Source organism: Ictalurus punctatus, chromosome 24, assembly GCF_001660625.3.
Source record: "Ictalurus punctatus breed USDA103 chromosome 24, Coco_2.0, whole genome shotgun sequence".
In the NCBI taxonomy this organism is placed as follows: Eukaryota; Metazoa; Chordata; class Actinopteri; order Siluriformes; family Ictaluridae; genus Ictalurus; species Ictalurus punctatus.
The window spans coordinates 11,883,741-11,906,048 of record NC_030439.2 but is presented as its reverse complement, the minus strand read 5'-3'; the positions used below and the strand labels follow the sequence as shown (position 1 = coordinate 11,906,048).

The window sequence follows — 22,308 nt, the reverse complement described above, 5'->3', positions numbered from 1 at the left end:
TAGGAACTTGCTACAACTGGTGATGGAGAGCCAGCCTGTGGAGATAAAAGATGGATTATTAAAGCAAACAGTAGAATGTTTAGAATCTGGCTTGCCATCTGTTTTCTTCCCAAGGTACTCCAGCAGGGTGGGCCATATTGAGGATGCAAACCTGTATGCTGGTGCCACTAACTCAGCCTGCCACTGATCTGGCTATCAGAACTCCATCAAGCATGAAAAGAGAGCAGAAAACTAAAGACACTGCCAGCAGGAGAGAACAGGTCCCACTGTGCGAGAGCAGCAGATGATTAGTCATCCTTTTGAAACTGATAATCATTACCTTCTGAATCCTATATGATGTATTGTTGTGTAAATATTTAAAACGTTTCCGTATGCTCCTTATCATCAGAAGGATAAGAAGCATACGGAAACGTTTTAAATATTTACACAACAATACATCATACAGGATTCAGCAGGTGTTACCAGTACCAATCTGTAAATCTCTAGTCTGGGAGATTAGAAATGGATATGTACATTAGCAGTGAGCATCATCACTCTAAGTAGCTCACCTGAGTAGCGGATTCGAAAGCCTTTGTGGCTGGAGGTGTGATCAAAAGACCAGTGCAGGTAGACTTTATTGGAAGAGCTGGTGATGCCGAGTGGTGATGAGTAGTTCCCGCTTAGAGTGATGAGAAGAGGACTCTGTCTGGATGGACCTTAAAATAAAAATAAAAAATTTATTTGATTACAACACAAGAGAGCTGCACTTGTGAATTAATGGCAACCCTTGATAATTTTTTTCCACTGGTTTCTCGTGTCTTTGCACAACATAATTCTGAGATTATCTATCCAAAATATATTCACAATATAAATCTATACTAGATTTTTATATATGATATCATGTCCAATGAGATGCCCACAACACAAAGTAGACTTGTGTTTCCACCTTCAAATCCATTATATTTCAGACATTAGAACACATCAGCACACATTTAGTAAAGAATACAACATGATGAGGTGTGCTGCTACAGGAAATTAATCAGTGACTCGGTGAAGTCTTTTACATTAAGTACAACAGCAGGAAAATGTCATACTTTTTATCCAAGTTAGTTCCTGTCATGTTACGACAACATTTGTATCTCTCCTGAAGCAAAAAACCCAGAAAACAGAAAAAGCGCAGTCTGTCTTGTGTTACAGAGAAACCAGAAAGTCTTCTGTTCTGAACACCTACTGACTGTTAAAAAGCTCTGACACTGGAGGCTCGCTCCTTCCATAGATATTATACAGTAGAAACGTCTCCTTAAAGAAAGCTTACCCATATCAATGCTTAGGTTTTTTTTTGTTAAATAACGTTCAGATTTGAGAATTGGACAGCACTGTGGAATGCATTTGCTTAAAGCATGTTTTGTGTTTTACTTACTCACTTCAGAATGATATTAAAATAGTGAAGGTGATTGAATACCATAAATACAGCCTAGCTTAAACCGTTAATAAACATTTTTGTCGACGTGATTATATTTCAACATATTGATGTGCTGAGTTAAAATGTTGTTCTGTTCCTTGTGTTTCTGAGTACATTCCGAATGAAGAGCCTGATTTAGAACTGTGATTAAAACTGGATTTACTTCAGCGGTGTCTTGATATATTAATACACACCTGTCAGCTAATCTGAAAATGAGCATTTTTTTCTGGCTTTGGTATAAATGTGCACATTGGACATTTGCTATATCAAACTACAAGCATTTCCACTAACTACAACTCGACATTTTAATACACAAATAAATAATAGAAGTAAAAATATATACTCTTATACAGCTAGCATCATGGAACCTTTATCACACCATCTGCAGGGGCACTTTCAGATAAACAGAAGAGAAGTCCACAATCAACAGGTTTCTCTACATCACTGGATTTTCTACTATCCTTGTGCATGTAAAGTTTAGAATGGCAGGAACTAGACCTTTCTGTCAGGTTATATTTGGCACTATATGATGGAAGTCACTGACTCCTCAGCTCAGCGTAATATACAATGCGGTAATCACTGGTAAGCACCCCAGCTCCCCTAAGGTGCAGCTCACACTTTGCCCAAATGCCAAGCAAACACACACAGCAGTCAAGAGGCTTTGTCAGCCATTAAAATAGAGTGTGTTCCTGTTCAGACATAACTGTTCATTGAGCCTCACTTAACTCTTCTACCTTTACCCTTTCTTCACTTTCACTTCTGTATGAAATGCAGCCCATACATCATTCATGCTCTGTCAGGTTTTAAACAGCACATACGCACGCACGCACCACGCAAGCACACAGTGTGGCTTGAATACAAACACATCTGTGAGATGAATGTAAAACAGACAGCAGCGTAAAATCCTTCACTTAACAGCTATTTGATCCAAAGAGCATTTAAGTAGTAGATTGTTATAATCTGTAAACAGATGCAGTGTGCATTTTTTTTACAGCGTCCCTCCATTGTCACAGGTTCAAAAGTAATTGGACAATTGACTGCTAAGCAGTTTCATGGCCAGGTGTGGGCTGTTTCATTGTTATTTCATGACAAATTAAGAAGATAAACAGTCTTGAGTTCATTCAATGAGTTCAAATGTTGAATTTGCTCTCAATATGCAAAAAAGAGGTGTCAATGCAAGTGAAGGAGGCCATCATTAGGCTGAAACAAAATCCAAAACAGACCCATCAGAGAGATAGCAGAGTGGCCAAATCAACAATTTGGTACATTCTTAAAAAGAAGGAATGCACTGGTGAGCTCAGCAATACCAAAGGGGCTGGAAGACCACAGAAGACAGTGGATGATTGTAGAATTCTTTCCTTGTTGAAGAAAAAGCCCTTCACAACATCTAGCCATGTCAAGAACACTCTGGAAGAGGTAGGCGTATCATTAGTCAAAGTCTACGATCAAGAGACGCCTTCATGAATGAAAATACAGATGGTTTACCACAAGATGCAAACGACTGCAAATTTCTTCTTAAGGCAAAGAAATTAAATGTTGAATGACCTTGACCCAAATGAGCATGCTTTTCACTTACTGAAGAAAAAACTGAAGACAGAAAGCCCCACAAACAAGAAGCTACTGAAGGCAGCTGCAGTAAAGATCTGGCAAAGTGTAGACTAGGCTCAGGTATAGGCATAGCATTAAGTAGCTGCATTTATAATTTTATAAATGGATATAAGGATAGGATAGTTAGACAAATGTGTACACATGCCTGAGTATTATCACAGCTACAGCTTCAAAATCTCACACATTCTGATTCAGAGTATGAATACATTTACAACAGTGTTAACTACTAAAGCTATGTCTTCATTTTTTTTAAATGAACAGTTATGTTTTCAAGTCAGTTGACATTTATTATCCCCAACATGCTTTATCCTTTAACAAACCTAAGACAAATTAATTTTAGGTTGTATAAAACTGAAACATTTCTGTTCTCTGTTTATTAATGACACTCGGCATTAAAAAATTTAGTCTCAGCATTATTAGATGGACTGTCTAAAGACTGTCAGATATGTTTTGTACACTCTGATTTGTACAGATGCACAAACATTAAAAACAAGCCTCAGTGTTGGCACAGAGGGTAGAGATGCTACCTCAAAGCTCCAGCGTCTTTGGTTTTACCCTGAACTCTGATCACTGTTTGTTGGGTTTCCTCTGGTTTCCTCCCATTACCCCATAAAAACATGAAGTAGGTGGACTACCCACTCTAAATTTCCTTTAGGAGAGAATGACAGAATAATTGCATATATATATATATATATATATATATATATATATATATATATATATATATATATATATATAATAGCATTCAAATAGCATTCAAAACAGTGTTACTATGAATGCAGATTTTAATACACTGAAAAAAACACTATTAGCATCACATAAATATATATATATATATATATATATATATATATATATATATATATATATATATATATATATATATAAATAAAATTGGTTTCACTCTGCCCACGTTTTACATTTATTCCTACATTCTTTTGAATGTCCATGGAATATAATAAATATCAGATCCCACGAATGTACCTTCTGCCACCATTCACACATTTGAATGACAGAATACAAAGCATTGTGATAACATGATAACAACGTAATATGAACCAATGTGATAACAAGAAATTAAAATTTTCATTTTCTCAAATTTAGACCTTTTTTTAAGGTCCGAAAAAGAGGGAGTGTCCAGGAAAAAGAGGACGTATGGTCACCCTAACAAAGGTATTTCAGAGAACAATGTGTTAATTTCTATCAAATTAACTTTGAGCAAAATTTTAATTGCGCATGTACCATGAGGTTGCTCAAGTGAGTCACGAATGGCAAGAGAGAACCAGAACTATAAACAAGCAGCTGCCTATATTGTGTTATGTCAACAGATTCATTTCTTTGGTTTTAAATTAAAAAAAAAAAAGTAATCCTGATAGTATTCCCATTTTTTACAAAGTGTACCTGTAATCTGATTATTTTGTTTTTTGATGTAACTGCAATTTTATTTTCGGTTATGCTTTTTAGACCTTTGTTATTTTATAGCTTTGATGTCTAACTATCCATATAAAATGTGGAAACTAGTAACAGTAGAACAGAACAGAAAAGCAATGTATCAAATTCAATTTAATTAGCTTCAGAGGCAAGGTAAAAGCTATAGACACCAAGCATTACTGCAATAAGAGAGCTCATGCAGCACTAAATTGATAGAAATGTACTCATTTCATTTAAACATCTGATACAATCAAAGAAGACAGGAACAAAGAAAGAAGAAGGTTGATTGTGAATCTTTTCCTCTGTCACCACTAAACAGTAATCTTTTCTTGCGTTAATAGCGCCCACAATGTGCTGACACTCTGTGTATGTGCACTGACCTGTTGGCTCTCTAATCCAGTTTCTAAGCTCACCCTAAATGGGAGCATTTTGACCCACAGTGTGGGCCATGACCCACTAGATGCCCTTGTGCCATTCTTACAGACTAAAGCAATTTTCACTGCCTTTTCAAGTTTGGATGTCATTGTGTGACTGTGTGAAAAAGAATGAGTCTGTCCTACCTGTCGCTTTTGCATCACAGACACACTACTACTCCAAAATAAGCAACAATATGGCATATTCACCTAATACGTTTTGTTAATTTATTCAGTCATGACATACAGGTATACGTACAGGTATGTACAGGATGTACAGGTATATGATGCAAATTTAAATAAACCAGATAAAATACCAGTAACCTGGAATGCATTATTCAGTAGTGTTTTGAGAACAACATGAAACTAGTACATGTTATGTATTCACAGTACTAGTAACTACCATTAAATATGATGCTTGCTTCATATGATGAACTTTGGATGGTAATCATATTTTGTACAATAGTCCTGCTGAATTCTTGAATCTGAAGGTGTTGATTAATTTATGATAACAGCACAACTCCAACCATAGCACCAGGTGTAACTCAAGGCTTACAATATATTAATGTGCTTGTTGTAATAAAAATAAGCTATTATTTCTATAGTAACAGCTCAAATATAGGGACTGATGCTGCACATACTCTAAGTCTAACATTAAATAGATTACAAAATGGGTTTTATTTAAAAAAAGAAAACGTAATTATTGATATGATTGATGATTTATTTTTTAAGGAGCTGATTATTTAATATTTACAGGCGGGGTCCCTTTGTATCAGCCAGTTTCTGCCATGGAATCACAGGAAAGTTTTCAGGACAGAGGACTTTGTACTTTCTGGTTTCTTGTATACATGACAAGATGCATTTTATTTTGCGTTTTGTCTCATTAAACTCAAAACAGAAAAACAGACACTGGTGCAGGAACCCACCCCCCACCCCCACCCCCCACCCCCAAATTCAAAATGAATGACTTTTGGCTAATGAAGAAGAAAAAGATACCATTAGTGAGGATATCATAACTGTTGGGATTGAAACCCACTTAAAACACTCACCGTCAAAGATTTCAAGCTCATCAAACTGTCTGCTGGTTTGGAAGTGTTCAATAGTGAAGGTGATGTTGTAGCCTGGCTCCACCTTCACTATCCAGGAGCAGGACTCAAAGTGGGGGAAGCCACTGCCTGGGGATTGACTCAGAATCACTCCTGTAGAGGCTGTCAGCACCTCATTCATTGGACACATCACTGGGAGAAGCACAGAGAGAGAGAGGGGGGGGGGGGGGTCTCAGTTCATTTAATTTGAAAATAATCTGTAGTCCTGCAAAAGAGTTGCAGAGGCAGATCAACAGTGATGTCTATATCACTGAGGTTAGATACTGTAAGACATTCTAGTTTTTAGGTAGCAATAAAAAAAAAGCTTTTATTTAATGGGTTTGAAAGCACGAGGAACAGATTCATAAAACGGATCAATGCTGAATGATGACCTACTGTAGAGATCAATGCAACATTTGTTCTTTCTAAATGTTATATGAGAAAGCCAGCAGTCAAGCCTCTGTACAACTTAGGGTCAGAACAGTTCAAATTCTACCACCGCTAGCTCTCTAGCTCTAAAAGAATGAACCCTGATGTGGGGAAAAAAAAGCATATAATATTTGACAAATTCATGTCAGGCTCTATTCACATCAAGGTGTGTGTGTGTGTGTGTGTGTGTGTGTGTGTGTGTGTGTGTGTGTGTGTGTGTGTGTGTGTGTGTGTGTGTGTGTGTGTGTGTGTGTGGGAGAGAGAGAGAGTGAGAGAGAGAGACAGAGAGAGAGAGACAAAGAGAGAGAGACAGAGAGAGAGAAAGAGAGATAGAGGTCTCACTTCATTTTATTTGAAAATGGAATAAGCATTTGCAGGTGGTGAACTCGTCATTTCGGAAGTCAGTCACATGGATGTGTATGTGTTGCAGGAGCTGTGAAAAAATACTGCTCAATCTGTATAATATAAGTATCCTGTCTATGTGTTGAGACTTGATGCTTCAATTATCCATTAGCCTGTTTAGTTTTAAAAGTATGTAAGTATTTCCCCATACATATTTCCAGAATAGAGCTGCAATGTACCAAAGAGTGCAACTGACATGTCATATTTGGAGTTCATTACTGTGACGTTCTTATGAGTTTCTTTGGCCTGTGATGAGATGAGAGGCACACTGTACCACAGCGCTGTTGAATTCTCGATTTTGATTGGTCAGAATTTCTTGATTAATTGTCTGTAAGAAAACAGATCTGACAGAACTTTCAGCTGCAAGGATTATATTAATGCACTCGTTTTAATGTTATTATTTCTATAGCAACATTTTACAAAGGAGCTTGCATAGTAGATGCTCCATATAAACAGATAAAAACAAAAACAAACAAAACCATTGTTGATACGTAATTGTTGATATGTTGAAGTTTTGGGAAGGAGTCTCCAGTGTCAGTGCTTTGTAACAGTCAGAGAGTTTTACTTTATGTTTTCTGACAGGAGAAATGTTCAGGAAAGCTTTTCAGTTTCTCGGTAACATTACAAGCTGCATCTATCTATCTATCTATCTATCTATCTATCTATCTATCTATCTATCTATTTATTTATTTATTTATTTATTTATTGTCTTATACACTTTGAGAAAATAGAGAGAGCCTGGTGAGGGAATAACTGTTTATAGTTGCAATAACATAAGTGATAACAGTAACTAATTTGTTTCAATGTGTCATTCTTTAATATATACAGAAAAATGTAATTGTTGGCCAGTTGCTGTGTTATAGGAGTAATAACACACTTCAGAAAGTGTTGCTATAAATTTGGGGTGGTAATCACATCGTCCCATTATTGATTATTTTCCTACATGTTCTGTTATGCTTTATAACTCACATGCCATATAGCACCACAAACACAAACAGTGTACTTGTGAGGCCATGACACCTTCCCACATTTATCTTTGAATTATCAGGCTTTATGCAGAGCCTGATCTCATCACTTCACATCGGTATTAGCATCCCTATTATTTATGCTGTGGCTGTCTGAATAAATGACAACATGAAGGATAAAGCCTCACCTCTGACATGTTTCTAATATTCCATCTCATTTCTCTAGTCACAGAGGTTATAAACCTCTGGACAGAAAAAAAATGTTACCATTAAATATTCATGACACCTGGATTTGGAAATGAAATATGAATTTTCCATTTCTTTACTTTCTAAATGAATTTTACTGGAGCTGCAGCGTTCAGATGATGTGAGTGTGAGTGTGTATAGTTTCCACTATAATATACACATGTAGGTTTAGGATAGAATTGAGTAGAATGTTGGATTCTAAGTCCTCTCATCTATTTATGTAGGAAATCAAGTTATGCAAATATTCACCTAATATGTTTAGAAGAGAGAAGAGAGTAAATGCTTCAGTAAATCCAGTCACTGATTTGTGCATCTTCCTTTCAAAGAATCCTCATCCTTTGCATGTCAATTGCAGAACTTATTGCATTGATATTAGGAGAGCCTGTTTCAATGAATGGAACAGAATATATATATATATATATATATATATATATATATATATATATATATATATATATATATATATACCTCCTTATACCTGTATACCTCCTTACACTGTCACAAGAATCAAACCCCCAGCCCCAGAGTTGCGAGGCAAATGTGCCTCCAAGTCACCAAGCCATTTTAAAAATAACATTCAGTCAAGCCTATTAACTGAACACATTCACCCCAAAGAAATATTACAGATATCCCTTAAGTCATATGTTCTTCAATGTCTGAATTTCCAGAAGCTCAATGAAAGCCAGAAAAAGTAATCTTGTTCCCTTTTCTTTTCTTTCTCTCATGCTTTATTTCAGTGATATTATGTGACTGATGAAGTCACTTTGAAAGTACAATCCCGTTACCCAAACTTTAGATTGAAAATAAAATATTAATTTGAAATATTATTTTTAATAAATCATTAGATTGTCCCTAATATCCTCATGTCATTAGAATGGATCCCAATCAGCCATATTTTGCTGTGAGTACCGACGTTGTAAGCACAAATTGTAAGTATTGAATTGTAAGAACAATTCAGTTAGAAAAATGTTACATTAATTAACATTGTACAAACTGCACAGTCATTAAGGAGTAAGAATATTAACCTTTCATCTTTGAGCATATCCGAGCAGCTTTCATGTACTAGTGTGCTGAGCAAATATCGTGCCCAGGCAAGTGTACTGCACTATTTGCTTTGACACATCTCATTTATGAGAATAAAATACAGAGGCCTACGAACCTCTGTAGAGCTCAATGTTTCATTAAATCACAAAGATAGGCTAGCTCATCACTGCATAACGAAAGATATTTGCAGGTAAGTGTGTAGGAGTTTGTCTGTGCCGTATAAACTAATGTTGTGACTATGCATAACAATACCTAGTTGTAAACCAGGAATTACATAAGCAGTGGGCGCACTATGATATAAAATACATGGTAAGCGTGTACACTAATGACTACTCGAGGGATCTCATGTAAATGATTACAGCTGATTTTCATTTGGAAAACCTTATTATATTGTAATTTGTAAATCATAATTCAGCCATGACCTTGGGGATACAGTATATTAGAGATTTGATTTAGATTAGTCATTCAGTGTCAGTAAAATATCTGGAACATAAATTGGATAACATCATTTAGGCTTCACTATATGCACAACACATCCAGGATGACTGCTAACTAATGTTTTCCTCTGAGCCAGAGAGCATCAACTGGCAATTCAGATCAGCACCAGTATTTCAGTTTACCAAACCAAGCTCTTAAAATAATACAGTAGCAGAGCAGATCAATGTATTACAAACAAGCTTTTAGCTCTGTGGTACGCTCTCTATAAGTTTATGTGACTGTAATGGTGGTGTGAAGGGGAAACACTCTTATACATACAAACACACTTTCTGAAAAAAAAGCAATTACATAATAAATACTCATTATTCAAAGAGTAAAATTAAACCTATAAATACCATTATAAGTCAAAAACTTAATTAATATATATGGTTGTGGTTGTTAACTGGCAAAATTCAGAACTGAGGCTGAAAAACAAGTTCCAGTATTTATACTTAGAGACCAGAGTTCAGTAAATTATCAACATTTAGTAATTTAATTTGTTATATTGGCTTATTTTTAGCCAATATACAGTCTAATTAAGTTTAATTAAAACGACATTTAAAAAAAATATATGCTAAATTACATTTTTACTTGCGTAACATTAGTTAGGAGTGTAACAATGCCTAAGTTCAAGGCGTGTTAATGTTAATTAACATTATTAATTAAATAATGTGAGCATTAATTTAAAGCATTTCCCCCATTTTCTACCACAGTTTCTCTATGTAACCATCAGCAGTTCCAATTTGTCTTCAGAGGATTTGGCTTGAGTATTAGACATATTAACCTGGCAAGTCTAAAGCTTTCCACTTTCCTCAGTTGCCATGGCAGTGTGGCGGCTAGCACTGATTTACTACTTAGTTGAACACCAATCTATGAGTCTAGAGACATTGGGGGGTGTTTGCATGGGAAAACCTCAGTGTCACTATGACTGCAATGCTCATAGGTGACACTACTGAATGAAATGCAATGCAGAAATATTCAACTAATGTTAATTCGCAATCCCATCCTCTGGAATTCCCACAATGCTTTACCTTTAACATTACATTTCCAAGGCAGCTGGGTTTTTGTATGTGTACTGTATGTAAAAATGGAGGTCCTTTCTGTTAAGCAGAGATAGCAAACGGAAAGCATTGATGACCTGGAGGGAGATGAGAAAGCAGGGGAATGATGAGAGTGTACAGTGAGACACTGCGGAGCGTGATATGGGGGCAGCTGCAGCCTGGATATCTCTTGCATTTCAATGAGCTGTGCCTCTTTCTCTTCTCACCACCTTCATGTTCCTATTCTCCCACTCCATTTCTGTTTGTCTACTAGCCCTTTTATTCTTGTTTGCCTAGACTTTTCTAAACCATATGACTGAAACACTAAGCAGTCCTTTTTATATGTTCTTTTTTGTCAATGCCACTTTCCCGTTGTCTATCTCAAAAACAACCCTTTAATTCCAGCAACCAAACCATGAAACCACAGAGATAAAGAGCACCTGAAAACATCAGAACATTTATTCCTACTATATCCTCTCTCTGTGTGTGTCTCTCTCTGTCTGTCTTAAAATAAATATGTAGCAAAATTAATAACTAGACGCAACATCACATACATAAATGGTAACGCATGAACACAGGGATAAAGTGTTGAAGTGGGGTTAGTTTAGGTGAGTGGTTATGGTGGTAGGCGGGGTTAGGGTGGATGGTGATGGTGGAAGGGGGGGGGGGTCATTGGTTTACAGCTCTTCCCTAGCTCTGGTTGTCCTTCAGGCTCTGACAAGAAGCTACAAAATTTTCAGCGATGTTTGCACTAATGGCTCTGTTGCCAAGAATAAAGTGGAGTTTTTGAGTCAGGGTGTATGTATTGAATTCAGCAAATATATGCATCTCTACATTTTCCGTACCGCTCATCCTACACAGGGTCACGGGACGCCTCAAGCCTATTCCAGGAAACTCGGGGACAAGCCTGGTGTGTGGAATTTGCACAATTGCACACACAATTGCAGGGCACAATCGCACACACATTCACACACTATGAACAATTTGGAAATGCCAGTCAGCCTACAACGCATGTCTTTGGACTGGGGGAAACCAGAGTACCCTGAGGAAAGCATGGGGAGAACATGCAAACTCCGTGCATGCAGGATGGGATACGGGATTCAAACCCCCAACCCCGGAGGTGCTTACTGAGTCTGTACATCATCAGTGTCTTTCTTAATTTGTTATCAGTCACCGTGGTCATGTGTATTCGCAATTTATTGCCTAATAACATTCCAGTTTGTCTTGAATATTAATGGTCTTTGTCCAATAAATAATGCACATTTTCTTTTCTGTGTTTGTAATTTGGTTGGGCCGAATGGTTGTGAGTATGTGGTCTTGAGTCTCAGTGACCTCTGTAGGTAAGAGGTCAGTCAGGCACTAACTGCTATGTTCACCTCCTGGTATTTTAGGGCTATTTATTAAGTATAATTTATTTTAGGATTTCTTTTCTCTCTCTCTCTGCTCTGCTTGATGAAACATGGCCTTTATAATACAACTGAGAACTGAATAGAACGTGTGCTGCATGACCATGCTGCCCCTCAATATAGCCCTATTCATAGAGCTGGTGTGATTATCTGCCGCTAGCCCCTAAATAATGATAAGAAGAATTACTCCAGTTAAAACCCAGCACTCTTGAGTGCTGGGTCATGTTGGAGGCTGCACTAAAGAAGAGCAAATCAAGCACTCGTGCTTCCACTCTCGTTCTCCTGCTCTCTTCCAACCTTTGTTCCCTGTAATACTTGCCTATGCTAGAAGCACTAACGATTCCTGTGTATAATTAATCGCATTTATTAGGCCAGGTCTCTTCTGTAGGCTTTCATCAAGGTCTGAAAAATAGCTGCAATCTTTCCTATGATGCATTGCCAATAAACAGAAAAGACCAGTCACCATTTACACACATGCTGAGTGAGGACAAACACAGGAAGAGAAACTGTGTGTGTTTGTGTGTGTGCATATGTGTGTGTGTGTGTGTGTGTGTGTGTGTGTGTGTGTGTGTGTGTGTGTGTGTGTGTGCGTGCATGCGTGTATATTATTTATTTTAGGTTTTTTACAGAGTTCTTGACACAAAAGTACAACTGCTTCACAATTTATATGGCAAAAAAACATGTGCCTGGAATGCTAAGAAGGATTTATAAATCTATAAAAACAGCTTTCTAGTTCATCTCATAGAAATAAATTGATGCTGAATCACAAACAGTGATCCCATACATTTAAAAAATGGACTTCACAGCAATTCATCATTAATTAATCTGAATTATTCATGGATACTTCTTATAAATAATTCAAGTTTACTTGGTGCAAGAAGGAAAATGACTTTGGGGCTCTAAATACTGAACTACTCATTCCACTGAGTGTGCATGATCACAGGACTGAGTGCAAGTACACTTGTACATGAAAAAGTCATTTTAGTTCAATTAAGCAGGACCTTTTCTACTGAGATGCTGAACTGCTGTGCAGACGCAGTCTAAATTGGCATGTGAATGATAGCTCCATGGTGAGCACATCATTTTTCCTCTCATCATCTATTGAATGTTCAACCAGTGCTGTGGCTGATGCTCCTTCACTGAGATAGGAGAAAAGGGTATAATGAAAAGAGTATAATGATTAGGTAATTTAGGGCCAAATGAAATTGGTAAGAATGAAGAGACCTCAAGCATAGTGGAGTGTTCAAATTTGGCTAGTTAATGCTGAAAATGCCAAGGTCAGCCAGGAAACTCTGTCTGAGCGCTGATTGGCTCCCTTGATGCCGCGCAATAGCCTATCAGCCACGCTTTTCCGCACCTATTTAACCCTTTATAATCCCAACCAATTCACCACCTACGGCCTGTGCGTGCTACTAAATTTCATATCCTACACTCTTCCTCCCCATCATCACCATCTAGATCTGCTACAGGATCAGCTCCTTCCATGCAGTTTGCAGCAGCAGCATGCTTCTCTTCTTCTACATTTCTGTCCATGACTATCAGAGTAAGTATTTGTACTCGCTCAGCAGCAGCGTAACGGATCTAGTCCGCCAGACCAAACCTATTTACACTCCATCCACATCTATAAAAGCTCACAATTTCTCTCAGAGAGTTGTCATTGCCGAAATAGTACTGTTTCTTGTCTTCTTTAAATATGAATTGTGAAACACAATCCAGTCGTCTCACATTATCTGCATCAACAGGCAAATAAGTCATTTTCAGTTAAAGACAAGAATGCAATCATGTTTCAAATGTAGGTAACAGAGAACATAATCCTTCAATCCACCTATTTACTATACCACTTATCCTACGCAGGGTCACGGGGAGCCTGGAGCCTATGAAGGGGGACTTGGGGCACAAGGCCGGGGACACCCTGGACCGGGTGGCAACCCATCATGAGGCATAATAGCACACATTCACACACGACGCACAATTTAGAGATGCCAATTAGCCTACAGCACATGTCTTTGGATGGTGGGGAGGTGGAACCAGGGTACCTAGTGGAAACCCCCAAAGCATGGCTAGAACATGCAAACTCTGCACACACAGGTTCATATTCAGAGGTGGGACAAACATGCTAACCACTAAGCTACCATACCCCCCAGAGGAGGAGGAGGAAGAGAAGGAGAAGAAGAAGAAGCAGGAGCAGCTATAAAATGAGCATCAGAAGGACCTCTCTGGCAACTAGCTATCATACACCCCAGAGGATGAGGAGGAGGAGAAGGAGAAGAAGAAGCAGTAGCAGCTATAAAATGAGCATCAGAAGGACCTCACTGGCAACTAGAACTGCTGCCACATTTATTTCAAACAGATTTTCAGAGGATTTCTCTGAGATACCCTGCCATGCAGCTCAACTTGCTTAAGGTCATGTGACTGGGCAGGTCAGGCCATTAAAGATAGCAATGCATCCTTACTCTCTAAATAGTTCTTCAAAACCATTGCGGTGTGTTTGTAGTCAGTAAAAATCAAACACTACTCAGAAGACTAGACAGTCACTGTAAACTGTTCATACATGACATCAAGCCTTACCATCACACGAAGGTGGAGGTCCTTCAAACTCCAGGTGTGTGCCCAGACGGCAGGTTAAAATGCTGTTCCCATTGAGGTGGTACCCAGGTAAACATCTGTAGCGCACTATATCACCTGTATAAAAAAATTGTACAAATTAAATGCGTCAAACTTCTAACATAGACAATCAGCTCCACAAATAGATCAGACTGCACAGATCAACAGCAGCAATCACTGGTCATTTCTGTCTTTCCCAAGGCTTAATGAAGTGCATTGATCTTCACTGCCTGATATAATGACCGCAAGCATACTAGGAAGGATAAAAGGACAAAAGGAGACTTGACATGCCTGTGCTGCAGCGTAATTAGGGAAACAGCACAGTGCACTTTTCATTGTAACCTCTACGTGAAGCTGCAGAAAGTGATTATGCATGAATTCAATAACAGTGACAGAGCAAAAAGAGAAAATCATACACAGGGTCAGTCACACTATTTTAACTTAATGCATAAACATAACAACTGGATTTAGCAGCATATCTATGACATATCCATTAATTCAGGAACTGAATACAAACTAGCTAACAGAGGATAATTGTGCGTGTGTGTGTGTTTATTACTAAGACAACAGCCTTTGCTAAAATGGTGAATTAAGCTAATGTCATGCATAATCAATGATCACGACAGCAGAGAATCAGTATGAGTTAATGGCAGAGATAGAACACTGTTTACACCTCTGCGGAGTCTTGATAACATGATGAATTTGCAATGTGATAAATCTACATCAGCCCAAAACCAAGTCACTTACAGGAGCTGTTACTTTCAGAACAGAAAGACCAGTGAAAAAGTTAAGCCCTGGTATCAAACTCTTATGGACTTATTTTTTCTTTACTTAAAATAAAATCAGTTTGTTGATATGATTATTTTTGCATAGAACCATCTTAAAATATGCAAATAAGACAAAGGATCATTATACAGTATGTACTGTACGTTACAGTATATTGGTCGGCACATAGGTAACATTGTTGCCTCACAGCACCAGTGTCCCTGTTTTGATCCTGAGCTCGGGTTAGCACCTATGCTGTGTTTCACATTTTCTCCCCACATCTGTGTTGTTTCCGCCCAAAAACATGCCAGTAAGTGAATTGGCTACACTACATTTTCCCTAGGTGTGCATGAGCATGTGATTGTGTGTGTGCATGATGCCCTGTGATGGACTGTCTCCCCTTCAGTGTGTATGTATATGTCGTGCACGGTGTTGCCGGGATAGGCTCCGGATTCACCGTGATCCTGACCGGGATAAAGATGATAGTGAAAGATGAATGAATGAATCATGCTCATGTGAATTTTTTTTTTCCTCACAAATAAGTTTGAGATTTTTTTTGTTTTGTTTTTGATGATATTTTAAAAATTTATTGGTTAACTAATTTGATTTATTTGTTATAATACACACAACACAGTTTCAATCAATATGTTATTTCAATGTTATTTCATGGATTTTTTTTTTTTTTTTTTTTTTTTGCATAATGTAATGGATACATCTTCAATTAAGAAACTAAGAAAAACTCTTGTCTAGCATGGAAACACCTGTGAACCATTGTGCGAGTCAATTTTGAAAAAAATAAACACAGTGCCAGTAATCGATAAACTCCCAGGAAACAGTCATTCTTTTACACAAATAATTACGTAATCTAATGAAACATCTATACATAATGCTCCATTTTACAAAATGATTGTATTTTGTGCAACTGGGATAGCAAAATCAGCCTGATTACCAGAACCACAAAATAAAGAAAAAAAGAGAAAATATAAAGAAATATAGGATAATCATGCTGCTTTAAGCAATACAATGAGATCTCCTGCTTTGAATTCTGTATGAACCAATTTGCCAGCTCTGGCAGTGAATCAGCATATCAGCACAGCCCTCTGGGATTTGTTGTGTTGGCGGTGAAGCAGCTTTCCCTCCTCAAAGTGAGTTCTGGAGGAGGGAGTGTGTTACTGCTGTGTGTGTGTGTGTGTGTGTGTGTGTGTGTGTGTGTGTGTGTGTGTGTGTGTGTGTGTGTGTGTGGCTGCCTCTGCTATTCTGGGAACATTATTAATGAGAGGTGCTCAAGCCTGAAAATGAACTGGCAGCCTGCTTCTATGCTCAAATATTCTGCATACATTGGCAAAGGCCAGACACTCATACACCACACATGCTCAAGCCTGGCACCCTTGATATTATGGTCTGGATGAGAGAGATGGGACACATACCTATTTTGAACTCTTTGCTGGCCATCAGGATTTCTGCATTGGGGATGATGGGAGGGGGTAAGCAAAACTGGAGTCTGTAGGCTGGAGAAAGAAAGAGGGAGAGAAAACTGCAGTGTATATAAATGGAAGAAACCAACTTATTATATGAATGATGGTGGGAAGCCAGAAATACCTTGGTAGTTGATCTTGAAAAGTCCGCCTTTTTCTGAGTTGCTGCGGAACCGTATAAGGATCTGATTGGATGTGCTGCTGGGCGGGTCATTAGGCTCACTGTCTGTAAATACACCAAGCTTTCGTGCATTTTCCTGTGGTCCATCCCTGCAGAGAAAGAAGAGACACAATTCAGTTTCTCTAAGCTTCTCCTAAATTCCTACTCACACTGCTCAAATCAATCTGATCTGACATACAGCAATTTTATAAATGGAGTTTGAATCCAGCCCATGGATTCCTAGGCAAATTACAGTCTCCACGTAGAGGGAGTATGCTTTATAGCCTCCAAATTCTCAATCCTGGCTCCTGCTGGCTAGAACTGTGCGCCGAATTACTGTGGGAACTTACCCCTATCTTTCCCATCTCTCTGTGCAGCTATAGCAATTTGGCCATTTCCCGATCCCAAATTTGACTATAGTCAGTCAGTTTAAAAACAGTCTGTTGGTGTCTCTCTGAGTGGGCACTAGAGATTACACTCTCTACTGTGCATTCAGAAGAGCCTGTCTGGCTGGAGGAATGCTGCTTGGCTGTAATAGTCATGCTGCCAGGATGGAGCATTTCCCTGGCTGTCTTCACAAACATTTTCAACACTGAGAAAGGGATATTTAATTACATCACACCTTAGTTTTGTGTAAACATGATTAAATGCTGTACTGCAATGAGGTACTACAAGGGCATTGCATTGATAATCCATAAACCCATTTTCCATAACGTGTATCCTACACATGGTCGCGGGGGAGCCTGGAGCCTATCCCAGGGAACTCGTGGCGGAGGACACCCTGTATGGGGTGCCAACCACACAATCGCACACACATTCACACACTATACTGTGGACAATTTGAAAATGCCAATAAGCCTACAATGCATGTCTTTGTACTTGGGGACGAAAACCGGAGTACCTGGAGGAAACCGCACATCCAAACACCTTACACACAGGGCAGATTCAGGATTTGAGCCCCCAACCCCGGAGGTGAAAGGCAAATGTGCTAACCATTAAGCACCAAGCCCCCCTGCATTGATGATGTACTTTGTAAAACCAAGTTTAATCAAATGAGGGCCAATGCTCCCTCTGTTAATATACATACAAACAGATATTGTCCCTTGCTGTTATAGGAAAATGATCAATGACATCGTTTATTATTTCTCTACCACATCAATTTGCCAATGATTACACTGATTTAATAAACAGCCATCTGCAGTTTTGTGCAGTTTCAGTGAAGCAGCACACAGCTGTTCTTTACCATCTATAATTTAATGTTGTAGAATTTTTCTGAGACAAATTATGTTCTGTTATCACTTCCAGTATATGGCCAAAAGTATATGGGCACCTTATAATCATACCCATATGTGCTGCCAAAAGCTGGTCACCCGTTGTTTTTATAATAACCTCCACTCTTCTGGAAAACTTTCCACTAGATTTTGGAATGTGGCTGTGGTGATTTTTGCTCATTCAGGCATAAGAGCACTGGCGAGGTCGGGCACAGATGTTGAGCGAGACTGGGGTGCAGTTTTTGTTCCAATTCATCCCAAAGGTCTGGGCTTTTGTGCAGGACACTCAAGTTCTTCCACTCCCACTTTGTTTTCATGGCCTTCGTGCACAGGGGCATTGTAATGCAAGAACATGTTCATCTAGACCTCTTAATTCCAGGTGAAGGGAAAACTTGATGTTACAGCTCACAAATACATTCCAGACAACTGTGTGCTTCCAACTTTGTGGCAACAGTTTGGGAGAGACCCACATATGGGGTATGATGGTTTGGTGTCCACAAACTGTTGGCCATATAGTGCATAAACTGTCATTTCCTGAATAGCTGCTCTTTTTCTCTTTCTCTTGAATTTAACAATACAAGAAAAAATGCTCTCTCTCATCCCCCATAAATGTTTCCTTACAAAAGCTTCACCATGATTTGACCACTAATTTGACTGGTCGAGCGACGTTCCAAGAATGTTTAGTATTTTGTATTATAGCACTGGGACATTTCACAGTTTATATCACTCCCTTCATCTGTGCTCACCACACAAAATTCCACTTCCTAGTTCGAAACACTTACTACAGTAGTGTTAGCGACATGATCAGAGGTTATGGCAAAGAACACTTTTCAGGAATATTACTTTTGCCTTAAAATATGAAAGCTTGTCAGATTAAGATGGAAAGGAAGAAGGGAAGGCAAAAACAAAACAGAAAATTTGTGTCCATATTGTGTGCGAAATATCACTTACTCAATATTAATTTCTTGTTTATAGCAATGTTGTAAAAACCAGTTAAATTTGTGCCTAATATTTCAGCAGAATATTTCAGCTACTCCAATATTTAGTATAACCACACTCTAGGTTTTGCGATATTGCTTAGTACGATTTATTTTGTTAAATAATGACATGAATTTTAGTCTTTTATTATTAGGCTTAGATTTTATGGACTGTCTGCCATACAACTCCTTGTAAATGAGCTGTTACTATAAAAACAGTAGTGTGTTAAAACAAGCTCATTAATATAAGCCTGTCATTTGACTTACAGCCAGCACTACTGTCAGAGCAGATTTCATCCAAAAATCAACACCACCTGACCAAAAGGTTTGAGAATTCAGCAACAATGGTGTATAATGGATGGTAGATGATTTTGGATCATTTAATTGGTGTGCCATAAGACTGTAGATTTTGTTCAGCTTTCCTGGACTAACTAAAGCTGATCCAAGGCTGATCTTGACTAATGCTGTTAAGTGAACAACTAGACATATAGACATATGCTAGACCTCCATTAATAACCTTTCCCAGAGAAGCTGAGAGGTTAAAATGAAACAGACAGATGTCCTTGAAATGGTTACACTGTACTTTCCACAACACAAACAGAGAAGCTAGGAGGATGATGAATTACAGTATCCTGAACTAAAGCTTTGGCTGCTCACTTGTCCAGCAAGCCATTAAAATACAAAGGAAAGAAAAAGGCCATGGAAATTGTAGCACTGGAAGCAGCTATGGAAATAAATGTGGTACACAAAAATCCATTACCAGCCTTCCAAATCCAATTTATTCTTATGGAGAAATCTGTAGTTTGCAATGTTGACTGATTGATGTGGATGATGAGCATGCCACATGATACAGTCATTGTTTACACCAGAGAGGACATTTGTGGACACGACAGCACTAATAGATCTGAGCTGTGTGCTGTTAGGACAGTGTCCATTACCTGGTTCTATTACAAAGGGTTTTTAAAGCAAGCACAGAACCTGTCTGAGAGAGTAGCCGTTTCTTAGTTTTAGTCACTATCATCCAGCAGCTAGCTCACCACACAGTGATGAAGTCATGGGGCCCATGAACCTGCAGCAGGGTAAAATTAAGGCGCACGCCCAAGCCCGGGGCCACCGTGATTAGCCATGTGCAGTCCGCAGAGCTTGGGTACTCCTCCGGATAACCAGGAGAAAAGATGGTTCCGTTGTCTGATGCAATATTCCCTCCACATGGCACTATAAGGCAAGAGCAAAAAATAAAATAAACAAGACACCATGAATAAAAAATTCCACAAAAGCAAATTCCAAGGGGAATCAGAGAAAAATGGGAGTCTTTTCTTTTTTTGCCACTCTTCCCCTAATGTGACTCACCGTGGCCTAGGATTAAGTAAGAAAGCCTGTTAGCATGCAAGGTCTGGGTCGGTATGTTCCAGGGAGATAAGAGAATACCCTTATCCAGGGGACAGGAGAACCAAGAGAGAGGTGGGGTGACATAGATATCGACTTATACACAAACCCTTTGGGCAACAGAATATGGCCAAGACAGGGCTTGTTCCCTCTCTCTGCCCATGCCCCATTTCCACCTCCACTTTAAAAATCACTCTGCCTAAAGCCACACTGCACTTAGAGCCATTTCCAGGATTTGAATATTCCTGGCCTGTCTGAAATTACATCCTGATACTATGCCTCAGTCTTGTTGGAGTTGGAGGGAAACAACCAGTCTGATTTAGCACACATACTGAAAGCAGACCCGGACTCTGAAATTTTACCAGGTTTCTCTGAGACCTCTACCTCAATACATTGTTTCTTTTGTGACTTCCTTTTCATTTCTTTGTTAATTCCTAATGCAGCATGCTTGCTCCCTTAGTCTTGCCTATTAAATGAAGTATTGATCAGAACATTGATCAAAAATACATCATGCTACTGAGCAGAAACGTGCAGCCATTCTATTGATCAGTATGGGGCTGCGTAGAGGAGAGGGAAGAGGCCAAAGTTACAGGAAGCCAACTTTCTAACGTTGGTAACTGATCATTGGAGGAGGACAGAATAGAGGAAGAGCATACAGGAGGATCTAGGCAGGTGTAAACACAGTGAACATTGATCACACTTGTCATGCGCAGTAGAGGAAGTGTAGTACATGACAGCACACACAGAGCAAAGTCCTGAATCTAATCTGTTACGGAGAGTGTGTAAGGCGATGTGAGGGCCTGTCCATCAAACTAAGTCTGGCAGAGAGAGAGAGAGAGAGAGAGAGAGAGAGAGAGACTGAGAAAGGATGAGAGATGGCTTACGTTGACTTCTAGCAGCTATCAAATTTGTCACTTACTTCTTAAGTGCGCTCTAAGCATTTTCAGAATGTTTCTGATCAATACGCAAAGACCAAGGGTGAAATGCAGTAATGCTTGAACTGTGCCAATTGCTATTGATTTGTCCAATGATAAATACTGCAACCTTTTCTGGATAGTGCATCTAAGTTTAGATGTGCTGAGTGTCATACTACGTCTTTCAAGTTTCATTTTGAACACACAAGGGACGCCCAGGACTGACAAAGCAAGTACATAAACTACAGAAGTTCTAAAGCAAGCACCAACTTCCTTTCAAAACCTCAATGCAATGTAAGTCCTTCATACACAAAACCAATATTCTCTTGAATGTAATACGGAGTCTCAAAAGTTAAATGTGTCTTTTAAGATTATTACTTGTCACCCTGAATAAGATGATCTCAATCGTGTTTGAGTATATACTAAAATAGTGGTTGAGTTCTATAAAATACTGAAATAACATGTGCTCTCCATGTAAGATTATACAGTGAAGGTCTATTGATAGACCTGTGATTAAAGAAAATTACTATGCTCTTCTTATGTCATCAATCAGCACAATCCAAGCTATTATTTTCTCTCTGTCCATTAACATGTCTCATTTACATTTTTCCATCGTCATTATTGTATATAGAACTCTCAATTGTGTCTCACATTATCCTAGGTTGTTCTCCTATTGGTGTTATTTGTTTATTAATTTATTTTTTAATAACTATTTATTGGTGGCTTTTAGGCAAACATTGTAACAGCGGCCACAGCAGAGATTTTAATA

General features: G+C 38.5%; 1 protein-coding gene across 1 annotated transcript in view; it reads right to left on the bottom strand.

Annotated features, from left to right (window-relative positions):
* Positions 1 to 22,308, bottom strand: part of csmd2 (CUB and Sushi multiple domains 2) — a 363,835-nt gene that overhangs the window by 44,078 nt on the left and 297,449 nt on the right. Inside the window, exons 43-48 of the mRNA XM_017453975.3 lie at positions 20,277 to 20,454; positions 16,956 to 17,101; positions 16,784 to 16,864; positions 14,556 to 14,669; positions 5,943 to 6,131; positions 549 to 695 (exon numbers count right to left, since the gene is read on the bottom strand). Of these exons, the coding sequence (XP_017309464.2) occupies positions 549 to 695; positions 5,943 to 6,131; positions 14,556 to 14,669; positions 16,784 to 16,864; positions 16,956 to 17,101; positions 20,277 to 20,454 (855 nt within the window). The remainder of the gene's footprint in view (positions 1 to 548; positions 696 to 5,942; positions 6,132 to 14,555; positions 14,670 to 16,783; positions 16,865 to 16,955; positions 17,102 to 20,276; positions 20,455 to 22,308) is intronic.